This window comes from Pollicipes pollicipes, unplaced genomic scaffold, assembly GCF_011947565.3.
Source record: "Pollicipes pollicipes isolate AB1234 unplaced genomic scaffold, Ppol_2.1 Scaffold_7231;HRSCAF=8579_pilon_pilon_pilon, whole genome shotgun sequence".
Classification (NCBI taxonomy): Eukaryota; Metazoa; Arthropoda; class Thecostraca; order Pollicipedomorpha; family Pollicipedidae; genus Pollicipes; species Pollicipes pollicipes.
Window position 1 is genome coordinate 16,647,551 of NW_023597034.1, and position 13,086 is coordinate 16,660,636.

Sequence of the window (13,086 nt, forward strand, 5' to 3'; positions counted from 1 at the left end):
ACGCATCTAACCTGGAAGGACCTTAAAAAAAACGCGACATGGCTGTACTTGTGCAATTGGTCATCCGGTAGTATGATCAGGCACAGCAACTCAAAACAAAAGTTCATCAAAAGTCATATTCAGCAAAGAATCCACACGATCGGACGTTTGAATGCGAGAGGGACATGCCAACAATCATGAGATCATCTACTCAAGCATAAAATTTCGAATTTTCCAATAGATTTGTTGGATATTTCTATTTTTGGGCGCTTCAAATGCATCATCATGTAACGCCAGAAGACAAGTCACTGCAAAGTAGCTATGTTTCAAAATACGCTGCTTACCCCTCGCCCCGATCGGGGAGGGGGTGGGGGCGATGCGACCCCGACGCTTTATTGATCATACCTCTCCGGCATGCAGTGCAATGGCGCCCATAATTTCCAGTCTTCCATGGTGCATCCATCGCACCTGTTTTGATGTCGAAAATTTGTTCCAACTTCTCTGTTATTGGGGCGACGGCGTTTTTTTTTAGGAGCGCTGCACGACGATCTGCGGCTTGGCGCGGCCGGCGGCGGCAACCGACCACACCGCGGAACGCGTGAGACCGGACGATGCCTTTGTACTTACGGCGCCGTACATCATAAACAATCATAAAAACACATACAGCTATATGCCATTGTATTCAAAAGCGAGAAAAACAAACGCCGAGCAGGCTTGTGTCTTCACAGGGCTTGGCCTCGTGGGTATGATGTAAAGATGAATAAGTGCGATTTTCCGGAAAATTTGACCTTTAACCAGGAATAATGGGGTCAACAATTGACCTAATATACCAGCCTTATGCACCCAATGAATTAAAAGTGACCCAGTAAAACACGCGGCGAACTTCTGAAGCACCTCGACCAACCAAGGCAGGGGTGTAGTTTCTGATTAAGTTGGGGGGCTTCAGCCCTTCTCCCAAACTTGGGGTTCATCTCTCACAACTTTAAGTTTAAAACGGGCCAAATGCGGGGAGAAACCTGTTTGTTGGCAAATTTTTGGGGCGGATTAATAACTTTTCGTGGTTCAGCCCGACTCCCCCCAAAAAAAATTGCCGCAAAACCCCACCCCGAGCCCAGGCTAAAACGCAGCGTCGTTATCAGAATATGTTTACAGCCTTTTGGAATGCTGTAAGACTCACCACTTGCTTAGCAGTGCAGTCGTATGGCAGTCCCCGCATTCTGACGATCACCTGTCCTCCCAGCTTGAGGAATTCCTGGGCTTCGGTGTTCACGCCTGTGGGCATCGGATTCTCGTTAATCGCAGTCAAGGTGAATGACGCTGAAGACACCGGCTTGAGGGCCGCGTCCTTGTACTGCAGCCGGGCCCAGAAGATCGCTGTAAAAGCTGGGTTCATGTCTGTGTGGAGGGCCATGCGACAGTTGCGAGTCGCCCTCTTCGCCAATGTCGATGGGAATGTTTCCAGAAGCGCAGGAATCTCCTCAGGATAAGGTGAGCGGATCAGTTCCAATGATTGACAATGTCTGATCTCCTAAATCGTCTTGTTCAACTATGAAGCTGCAACGCGGCACATTGACAAAAAGGACAAACAGATTGATGTGAAATAACGCGATCTTAGTGCTGGCTGTGGAGGCTACCTAATGAATAGCGATCTACAAGGTGCCTGCTGTGACCTTATTGCTGACTGTGACCTAATAAACGCCGCTCTTCCCGGCATCCAACAAAGCAGGTCCAATGTGCAGACGTCACGTATAAGGCTGAAACATCTGGGGATCAGTTCTGATCACCAACAGCCGCCCCCCCCCCCCCCTCCAGCTTGGCAACACTGGCAACATATGGCGCTTGACACGACGAGCCCAGCTTATAGCAGTCACCGCGCTCCGATGTACTGCGCGCGCCCCTTCTGTACGCTCGCGTGGAATAAACATTTACATATTTGCACAGAGAGTGGGGGGCCGGTGTAGGCGCCGGCTGGAGAGACCGGCCCTGGTCCATGTCACTCATGGGCCCCGACTGGCCCGGGCCTGCGGCGGCCGCCGAGAGACAGAGACAGGGGCCGCGACGGGACGCTGACGGAGCGCGCGCGCACGCGGCCCAGGCCGTCAGGGGCCAGCGGTCAGGGTCAGGGTCAAAGGTCGGGCCCGCCGGCTTGTGACGCCGCCAAGGGGCGCCAGTCAGAGCGGCAGGGGGCGCGAAGAGGCTCTTCCGGAACAAGATTCAGCGTACCAGACTGGGAGGGGTGTCATGGGGAACTGCTGGGTTGACGGACGGTGCTGATGTGGCGTACTGGAGACGAGGCTGTCGGATGACTGAGCGGCCTCCTGCTGTATGTGCACGGCTATTACTGGAGATATCTGGAGGCTGTCATAGGATTCTAGTGTGTTTTTTCAATCCCGTGTTACAAACATGTTGCAAGATCGATTTGGGACGCAGTTTAAAGTCACAGACGGTCAGTGTGTCAGTCGGGCGGAGAGCATGGACAGGGTGGATACCGCGGGACCACCGGCGACATCAGCGAGCATGGACAGAGTGGATATCCCGGGAACCACCGGCTGCATCAGCGCACCGCATGTGGTGCTTCCCCGGCACGTAAAGCAGCGCTACAGACAGAACGCGCGGAATGGTGTCGCACATGTGCTCAGAAGATAAACAAACTTTGTATAAAACTGGCCCAGGCGCATGGAATGAACGTGAGAAATGTGCGTAAATGACTGTCTAATGTCGATAGGGCGGTTGCCTGAGATATATCTCTAAGCGACCTAGACTGAGGACACCACAGTAAACCGAATCACGGGCAAACCGAGCTGACCGGCCCCAGCCGCGAACGGAGAGCTCCCGGAGCCCGGCACCGGACGGCTGATCTCTCCAGCAGCTGTAGCCGACCCGGCATGCATCGCCCGGCCGCCCCCAGTAGCCTGAGGCCGCTGGTCTGACCAGACGCCCGCCGGCGCTTCACTGTGGTCCTGGCGTGGCAGGCCCGGACGGGGCGGCCGGCAGATGGCCGTGCGGCGTGTTTTTATACGGCGGGAGGGCGGTGCGGGCCGGGCGAGAGGACGGGAGGGGCTGGCCGGCCTGCGCGTGGTCACGCGCAGCGGCGCGGCTGTCTCCGCCACTCGGCACCCCTCGCTCCACGTGGCCGGCCCGCCCAGGCTGGGGCAGAGGACGGGGGGGGGGGGGGGCTGGCCGGCCCGCTCAGGCTGGGGCAGAGAGCGCGCGGCACGCGGGCTAGGGCAGAGGACCGCAGGGAGCCGGGGGACCGGCCGCGGCGGCGGCCGCCGGGCCTGACCTATCAGGACGACGTGACCGCTGTGAAGCGCGCTCCCTGCCGCGCCCGACCTCCCCACGGCCGCCGCCGCTGCGTCGGCAGCCGGGCCGGGCGCACCGGCGGCCGCCGGCTGCCACGGTCGTGCACACCTTGGGGCGACCTGCTGGAACGAGAGGCGGCGGTTGGGGCAGCCGACCAGACCGCAGCGCTGGCCAGTTCCGGCCGCTCGCACAGCGCCGTGCATGACGTTACGGCGCTGTCGAGAGTTTCGCCGGAAAACGGCCGGTCGTTCGCGCGTCAGAAGCGCGAAACAAAATGCATCCCGAGATAAGAGGCTGCTGGCACTAGGAGACAAGGTTTCGGTTCAAAGTCAAAGAAGCGTCTGGAACTGGTGGACACGCCAGGTCAGCTCTTATCAGTTGACATCCTCGCCTGTTTACGTCTGTTGTTTGTTTTCTGTTGTCGCGTAAGTCCGTAACATCCTATCGATTGGCAAAATTTCTCATTCAGCTGCAAGCAGCACTCTGTGTTTTAAGCATCCAAACCGAAGAAGAGCGTGTTTGCCAAACAAAAACCAGCAAGGGGGGTCGTCGAGTTCACCCAACCACCAGCCGTACCCCCTCCCACCACCTCCTGCGGTACCACACTGTGACAGGTCAGTGACGGGTACCGCGGCCCCCTCCCCTCCCCTTCAGTGCCGCCCCCGTGCACGGTGACATTTACCCCTGTCCCTCGGCCGACACCACTACTGCTCGGTATTGATCGGTGCACAAAAAGTGCACGGCCCCGGTTCTGCCAGCACATCAGGCGCTCTGTGCATTATGCTGCCTCGGCTCTTCCCGAACCAGCCACACGTGGCCGTCGACGGCGCAACATGACAAGCCGTGTATGCGACGACTCTTTAGATGCCAGTCACGCCAGACTGGGAGCGTTGCGACGTGTTCGTCTGTCGCGCGTGTCGACATCCCCGGTGCTGCCACCGGCTTTGACGGAAGGCAGATGCAAACTCCCGCTGTTTCTAATACTCAGGTGTTCGCTATCGATTTTGTGCCCGCTTTGCCGACCATTGGAAGAGAAGTGCGGGTTCCACAGCTGTTCATGTCTCGCACCTGCCGCTTCCTCTACAGGACCTGGCGGTTGAAAAAGGCGCGCCCGGCACACCGCTAGTTTGCCTGTCATATAGTTTTAGGCTCAGTTTTAGTTTTAAGCTCACTATATTTTGGCAGTCGTGCCCTGTTTAAGTGGGGCTTTTAAAATAAAGGTCATGACAAAAGATAACATATAATTCAAAGCTGAATAAGAATCCGGGACGTGGGACGTTTATGGGGACACTTCATGTAAAATTGGTTTATTTTACCGGCGCGTGTTAACTGCCTGGACCACCTTAACCTCGGATATATTTTGTGCATTGCGAAACAACAGGAACCTCGATGGCAGAAATAGCGCAGAGGCAACACAAGGATGACATGGATCTAGGCAAATGGGCACAGAGGAGCACACCAAAGCTTTTCCTTTAGATGCTTTTGAATACCCTTGTATGTCCTGTTACCTTGATTTATGTCGTCATTGTATTGCCTCTGTTCGCTCCATCTCTGTCATCGAGTCTCCTGTTTTTCGCAACGTGCGAAATGTCTGTGAGTTTAAGATGGTCCAACCTGTTAAAATGCGTCGGTATAGTGAATGAATTTTTACATGAGGTGCCCCCATAAACGTGCCATGTTCTGGATTTGTATACAGCTGTAAATTATATGTGACGTTTCACCATTAAATATGAATTAAAAAACTCACCTAAAATGGCCATGTCTGCTAAATATACTGAACTTTGGGGCTTCTTTATTATGTTTTTTGGAGTTTGAGATCGAAGTCAACAGGGCACGGTATAACGTTCCTAAACGTAACAGATTCAGAGAGTCTGCTACTAATAAATCTAAAGGCGTGATGTGCACTCCTCGAAATACATTTGATGCATGGAAACAGCAAGATAATTGGAAAAATCTGAGGGGTAAAGTAAAATGTTGCATGGACACTATGCACGGCGTTTAAGTAGACAAGAATTGGCCATAGAGCAACAACTACGTTTCAAATTCCAAGGACACTCAGCTCGATTTACTATGTGGCGCTCATGTCATAATGCGACGAAAAACACCAGTTCTGTACCAAAACGGGTTTTTCTTGCAAATACAACTTTTCAAAATGTGTGTACCCCATAGAAGCGAGCGAGACCACTGAGCGAATGAGCATTATTTGAGCCATGAAGCCATTTTAAACACTAGCGGTCGGGCCCGACCCGTCAGCCATGTCACCCAAAACCCCGCAGTATTGCGACCACCGTTCGTCGGTTCGCGCAGCTCTCAGCATCGAGAAGCGCAACTGTCAAATATTTGTGCCGTTCCTCTCATTAGGATTTGCCTGCTCAAGCTGAGCTTTCCAGCTAGCTTTCCAACATCACCCCGAGCTCACCTGCCCATTTGATGAACATGACCAAGTTGACATACTCAGGTTGCGAAAAAGGAAAAAAAGTGAAACCAAATCCAGACTTTAACAACTCGGTGCCGCAGCGACACGAGACTTACTCATCGTATCGAAAGAGAACACGGTCACTCATACTGGCAAAGGTGCAGGTCGATTTATCCAGACTAGCACGCGCTGTAGTTAATAAAGTCGTTAAAACCCATGCCTCCTGGTATACTGAAGGTCGGCTACTTCCGACAGAACTCATAGCTGTGTCTTGCCCAGTTAAGTTGGGCGAAAATATGAAGGCGAATGTACCTACACCAGTGCGCCTCTGTCAGTAAAATCTTCACAAACCGCAGGCTGTTTAACGTATTTATAGAATTAACCAATATTGATTGCTCAAGGTGCGTGCATCAATCGGCCTAGTTTTGGGGATCATCTTCGCGGTAAAAACTAATCTCTTACCGCCTCTCAGCCGCCCCCATTCGCGCCTCACTGGAATTTCAGGTACATAAAACTGCAGTTCGTCATGGCTGCAGTCTAACGGTCAATGTCACAAACGGAACAGGTAACGATTTGTGCAGCACAAAGTTTCGATTTCTTCCACCACAAATTTGAAGTGTACCTGGAATCATTTTGGGTGGTGATGCTCCAGCGTGCCGGTACCTACAGCGTAACTCGAGCCGGAATGTAGAGATGAAAATGTAGAGAGCCGTCTCCCCGCGGCTTAACTTGGACATAGCGAATACTCTAAGACCATGCCACCAGCCTCGGGCGGCACCAAGCCTAGCTAGGCCCTGGGAACCACGCATGCACGCGCACGCACGCACTCAAACACGCAAAAACACTTACAACCACAGGGTCCTGCCAGGATTGGACGGCTCTGATTTCTAAATACAATCGCATCAGATTCAAACGACTCTGACTCACCTCCAGCGACATTGACGAAGTCCTCGCCGGTGGCCTTGTAGATTTCGATGTAGCGGTTGGAGATGTGGTGCTTGTGTCGCTTCAGCGCCATGTCCCTGTGCTCTTGGCTGACGAAGCGGACGAGCGCCTCGCCGTTGCGGCGGCCCTGCTGGCTCAGGCACAGCGCCACGCCGCCCCTGGAGTACGGCGACGGGTAAGGATAGCTGGCGCCGAAGTGGGACGCGCCGGGCAGCATGGCGGCTGGATGGACGCGCACGTGAGTCGCCCTCGATCGTCGCCGCACAACTGGGCCCGGGGCGGCCGGCACGCGGGGGGTCTCAGCTGCGCTCGTCGGGCTGCACCTGCGGCGTTGTGAAGCCGCGGGGAGTGGGGCCGGCCGCGTGCGCCCGCCGCCTGCGGCCGCCTATCTTATCGGCCACTCGAGGACGGCTCCTCTGGGCGTTATCGGCGCGCCGACAGCCGTCTTCGCCGTGGTCGGCGCTCGCGTGTCGAGAGCTGCCCGTCGGCAGGAGCGCACCGTCCGAAGCACCGCGAGCAACAGCGTCACGCGCCCCGTTTACACAGCAGGCAGCGGCGTTCGGCGCGGCGCGCAGAGCCGTCCGGACGTTTCAAAGATCGATAATCGTATTTGTCTGGTAAACAAGGCGCGAGCTACCGCTGCACCGTGCACACGTGAGCCCGCCGCGCCGGCCACCACGCGAGTAACGTGTGGCGCGGCGCGGCGCAGCGATCCATATTCGCGGACACGTAATTGCTTCGATTAAGGCGGACGCGCCGACAGCGCGCCAACGGCACTCCGCCTGATCATTAGGTGAGGCGGAACGTCCGGAGGGCTTTTCGCCTGACGTGCCTCCAAACGGGGGGGGGGGGGGGTCGTGGACTGACCCGGTTTTGTGTCCGAACCAGGCGGACTGGGGAGGAGCTGAACTGAACTTGACTAGCAGCTGGCATACAGGGCCATGACCTGACAGGACCTTGACGTCGCCGTTGTCACAGGTGGTGGTAACGAGTTGACCTGACCCTGACCCTGACCCTGACCCTGACCAGACACATCATCCGCAAGATTTACCCCAACTCTGGCATCATTACAACTGTCCCTGGCGAACTGGAGGTAACTTGGCCCGACCTGACTCAAGCCGATCATAAATGCTTGCTAGACCTGACCTGACTTGACCTGACATGATATGACATGACCAGTATCGACTTCGACCTTACAAACCATCCCGGTCTGACCTGACCTGTGCCGACCTCGACTACCGACGCGTGGCCGGCCGCCGCCCCCCACCCCTGTCGGCAGTGCTCAGCCAATGACAGCTCGCGGTCGATGAGCGCCGTCACGCCGCTCGAACGTTTCGCGTGCCCCGCAGAGCGACCCACTTCACGGGCCGCCACGCGGCGGTGGCGCGGCCCAGTTCCACATTCTTGGACGCACTGAACGACGAAACGCAATTGAATCGCCCGGTGGTGTCCAGTTTTGGCCCGAGGTTGGAGCACTGAGCATGAAATGGTGCGTGTGCTTCGCGCCAGATGTGGCAACAAGTTTGTGAATGTTGGGCGATGTGCGAGAGCGCAGTATTTTACCACCTCTTAGAGCTAAAATAACGGACATTGGTGTCGAAACGTACCAGAAACAAAGCGACGCGCGTAGAGTTTGGATTATAGATATTGCTACCATAGAGTATATGCGTTGCTAAGGCTGAGTCGATCAGTGAACACACGGTAAAGGCAAGAAGACCGAGGAAATGCATGCAACTTTCCAGCAATAACAGGGTGTCCAATATACTTTGCAATGCAGTCGCAAATCATGTAATGAAATCAGTCACTGTCGCTGTGCCTTGTGCCTTGCATATATCTGGCGAATGTTTGTTTTGAGTTAAATGACTTGTATGAATTTTGATGCAATATTAAATATTGTATGAGGCTGTCTGTCACATAGCCCTCCCTCCCCCCCCCCCCCCCCCGACAGAGTCCTGCTCGATGCCCTACACTGCCGTTGAGCTGAGATCGGGGCCCTGTGAACACGCCTGCCGGGCGACGAGAGCCAGCCACAATCCCCCGAACGGCCAACTACGATCCCCCGAACGGCTGGGCCCCAGCTAAGATCGGGGCCCATTGAGCACGCCTGCCGAGTGACGACAGCCGGCCCCCATCCCCCGAAAGGCCGGCCACCATCCCCCGAACGGCTGGGCCCCAGCTGAGATCGGGGCCCAGTGAGCACGCCTGCCGAGTGACGAGAGCCGGCCACCATCCCCCGAACGGCTGGGTCCCAGCTGAGATCGGGGCCCAGTGAGCACGCCTGCCGAGTGACGAGAGCCGGCCACCATCCCCCAAACGGCTGGGCCCCAGCTGAGATCGGGGCCCAGTGAGCACGCCTGCCGAGTGACGAGAGCCGGCCACCATTCCCCGAAAGGCCGGCCACCATCCCCCGAACGGCTGGGCCCCAGCTGAGATCGGGGCCCAGTGAGCACGTCTGCCGAGCGACGAGAGCCGGCCACCATCCCCCGAAAGGCCGGCCACCATCCCCGAACAGCTGGGCCCCAGCTGAGATCGGGGCCCAGTGAGCACGCCTGCCGAGTGACGAGAGCCGGCCACCATTCCCCGAAAGGCCGGCCACCATCCCCCGAACGGCTGGGCCCCAGCTGAGATCGGGGCCCAGTGAGCACGTCTGCCGAGCGACGAGAGCCGGCCACCATCCCCCGAAAGGCCGGCCACCATCCCCCGAACGGCTGGACCCCATTGGGTCGGAGGGCAGGACCAACGGCTGACGCCGCGATTTACGTTATCGTCTGAGCGGCGGCGTGTTGCCTGACGCACGAGTTAGGTGAGAACACCGCTGCAGGTCTTGTGATCCTCAAAATCTACACATGGCCCGTTCGAGAGCCTCGGCATAGGCATATCAAACTCTGGCTTCTTCGAAGCACGTTGTTTGTTATACAGTCGTGGTAACCAATCAGCACGAATAACGATGTACGTTATCGCTAGTAACCAAGCAATGGTGATGCGGTGCATCTGACACGACGTTCCATGCGACCTCACAATCGGCATTCACTCACTTGACGATGTTGAGGCCGCGGAAGAAGTTGGCGATGTCCTGGTCAGATGACTGCCAGGGCAGGCCGCGAGCACGCACCACACAGTTGCTGTCGACCACCTCCTCCCGCGAGCTGTCGGCGCCGTGTCCACGTCACTGTCCGGGCCGCGCGCCGCCCCGCCAGCCGGCCACGTGTGGGCCCCGATGGCGACAGGGCGCGAGGCGAGGGGAGGGGGCGGAGTGACGGGGGCGGGAGAGGGGGAGGGGAGGGGGAGGGGGACCGAAAGGGCCGGGGTCTGCCGCTCGACATTGTGTAAATGTCAGGAAGCGGTATTTGCAAGGTCCGGATGAAAACGAGCGGCGACATTGTTGGTGCGGCGTTGAGCGCCGCGCGACCGGCGCGTCTCTTTGACAGCGGGCCTGAAAGCCAGTCCGGTCCGGTCCGGTGCGGCCGGCCGCGGCCCGGCACGGCGCTGAATGCGTCGCCCCGCTCTGATCGATGGCAGATGCTGAGCCTGCCTCGAATGGGATGCGCTGAGTCAGGAGTCGGCTGGCCTGGGGTAGTGTCCGGTGCTGGCCACCCTGTCTCGGGCGGACCGGAGAGGCTAGGATTCCTGTCCGGTGGTAGGTACAGATCTGTGGCAGGACAGTGGGTGTGGGGAAAGCTGATGTTCGCAGCTCATACCTATCTAAATATCAATTATCCCTTAACCATATCTTTAACATTAAGTTAATATGTGTGGATATCATTACATTTCAACATTAACCTACAGCTCGGCAACTTACACAATTTGTCATACCAAATACATATAAAGTTAACAGATTGCATGACCAAATTAACATCAGATATTAGCGCACCGATGCTATCAACTCGTGAAAGTACAGCAAACGGTGGACCTCCACCAATTTGGTACTTGGCGCTCAGGCGGGTCTTTCGTTCCGAAATGTGACAATGTCCTGTGTCGTCTCTGGCCGCGAGACTGGGACTCACCAGATTCCAGGCTCCAGCCGCTGGTTGATGGGCTCCGGGGAGTCGAATTTACAACCTGAAAGATAGGAAATTAAACTTTATTGGCCGCCAACTGGGCGCACGATTGTCGTAGCTGGACTGTGGCGTGGGACGGCGGTCGCATTGGACCGCACTACCGCTCTGCCACCTATCGTAAGTCCAACAAACTATGGGTGTAAATTATTGGCGCTGGCAGCACTGTACCGTGACAGACTGTCGACGATGGTGTGGGGGTCTGACACACGATTTTGGCGACGTGGCACGTGCTTATTCACGCGGTTACATCGCGTTCACGTAATGCACGTAATTCGAAGCAAGATTGCCACAGCTCATTGACCCCCTGTGCACGGCTGGACAGCTCGCATTAGCAGTACATATCTGTAAGAGAAGCACAGCGCCAACTATTACGCGCCTCAGTGGAATCGTACGGTACTTGACACGTTGGGAGCATGCAACGTGCATTGCCGTTTAGTCATTTGCCATGACTTGTCTCACAGCACGCTTTGATGATTCAGCTAAAGAAACAATGCCAAACAGGCGTTTAATAGCATCAGTAAGGCGGAAAGTATCATAATTTCGACAAGACATTAGTTTGGTAACTGGGACAGAATCGTGGCTACTGTAGGGAGCGTTTAACTCACACTAGAAGGGAGACTTCCCCCATGCACGTATTTTTTCAACGTAGGTGGCTGCTGACAAAAGTCAAAACGCGCGTAAGACGTTCTCGCTGGGTCCCCCTCCGAAGAAAATCCTGCCGGCGCTCCTGGTACCAATGAGCAGCTTTCTATGATCGGGCTTAGGATCTGACGCGAAAACATTCACAGTGCTTTGAATGCGGGCCCATACCACCCATTCCTCATGATATCACACTATATCTACAGTAGCATCGAGTACCCATTTGTAGTCTTTGTATAGACACTATCGATATATGTAAAACAACAGGTTGTTGTAAATTTCAAACGAAAGAACAGAATGAGATAATTGCTTGTCGTGTTTCAGAACCAGGCCATGTGCTGATGTCAAACTAGACAGCAGGAGATACCTGCCGTGGCCGGAGTATCTCCTCGTCCGTCATTTGGTTAAAGACAGCCCCATCCAGATTCACTGGCACTTCGAGCGTCAATGCTTTCAACTCAAACGTGCAGCATATGACATAATTTGTACAAGAATAGCGCAGGATAGCATATGTCTCAAAACAAAAATATCCAATTATTATCTTCGGTCCTACTGGACTTACACCCAACGGTTACGATCCCCCCCCCCCCCCTGTGACGTGCATCCAACGGTCACGAGCCTCCCCCCCCCCCCCTGTGACGTGCGTCCAACATTTGGGTAACGATTTCCAGCCAGCCGGCCGGGTCGGGCCGGGTCGGACCGGACCTGGCTGGACCTGGCCAGGCCGGGCCTGACCAGGCCGGGCCGGGTCGGACCGAACCTGGCCGAGCCTAGCCGGGCCTGGCCGGGCTTAGCCGGGCCTAGCCGGGCCTAGCCGGATCAGACCGGACCTGGCCGGGCCTAGCCGGGCCGGGCCGGGCCGGCCTGGGCCGGGCCAGGCCTGCCCAGGCCAGGCGGCAGAGACGGCAGCGGCGTGCGGACGCAGATGGCGCTGCGAGCGGCGCCGGCCGGTCGCCCGAGGCGGAGGCGCGGTGCCGGGTCAGGTGGTCGGCACCGGCGGCGGCGGCGGCGGCGGCGGCCACCGCCGCCCGGCCGCTGCGGGGCGCGTCCGCCGCCGTGGCGAGAGAAAGTCGCCCGATCTCGGGCGGCCGGGTCACTGACCCCACCCACCGACCGCGCCCGTGGTCGGGTTAACGCGACCGGTGACGGCCCGGGCACCGGGGCGCGGCGTCAGGTCAGGTGGGGAAGGGGAGGGGGTTCTCAAGGGAAAAGCCCGCTGTTCAAAGGGAATGACGAATCAGTAGTTAAGTAGTGAAATGCGAAGCTATGTATAGGCATAAGGTTCTGTTAGGCTACATACAAGCGTAATTTTAATGCGTGGAGCAGTAATGTGCATGCGAAGGCAGTGTATCCTCAATCCCGCGATACTTTATTTTGTACATGGCGCAGTTAAACAAAATCTTATGCGACCAAGTTCGGTTAAGCGGCTGGCAGTACAATAATTCAAGCGAATAAAGGCTTTTTGGGGAAATGGACCCTTTTGGGACGCGTCTTTCACCCGTGCTGTATTTCCGACGATGTAAGAAAAGTATTTAAACCGCGAGCCATGCATCTGAGCCCCTGTCAGGCTCCGAACCAGTCAGGCAGGTCTTGCTAGCGTCAGGCATCAAAAACGAGAAAGCATACTAAGCCATCACGCTCGGAAAATCCAACGTATAGGCCATTACTGGTAAAGGTGGCTTACAAAGTCAATTGACATCCATAGCCCTATGGCATTCCCAGCTGACCACTAACGTCAAAGAAAAC

The 13,086-nt window shown here is 56.2% G+C and overlaps 1 protein-coding gene across 3 annotated transcripts in view; it reads right to left on the reverse strand.

The window, feature by feature from the left end:
* fus (epithelial splicing regulatory protein fusilli) overlaps positions 1 to 13,086 on the reverse strand; it is a 72,840-nt gene that overhangs the window by 19,096 nt on the left and 40,658 nt on the right. For all 3 annotated transcript variants that reach the window (XM_037234166.1, XM_037234165.1, XM_037234164.1), the window contains exons 5-8: positions 10,648 to 10,702; positions 9,679 to 9,789; positions 6,626 to 6,801; positions 1,157 to 1,251 (exon numbers count right to left, since the gene is read on the reverse strand). In XM_037234166.1, the coding sequence (XP_037090061.1) occupies positions 1,157 to 1,251; positions 6,626 to 6,801; positions 9,679 to 9,789; positions 10,648 to 10,702 (437 nt within the window). The remainder of the gene's footprint in view (positions 1 to 1,156; positions 1,252 to 6,625; positions 6,802 to 9,678; positions 9,790 to 10,647; positions 10,703 to 13,086) is intronic.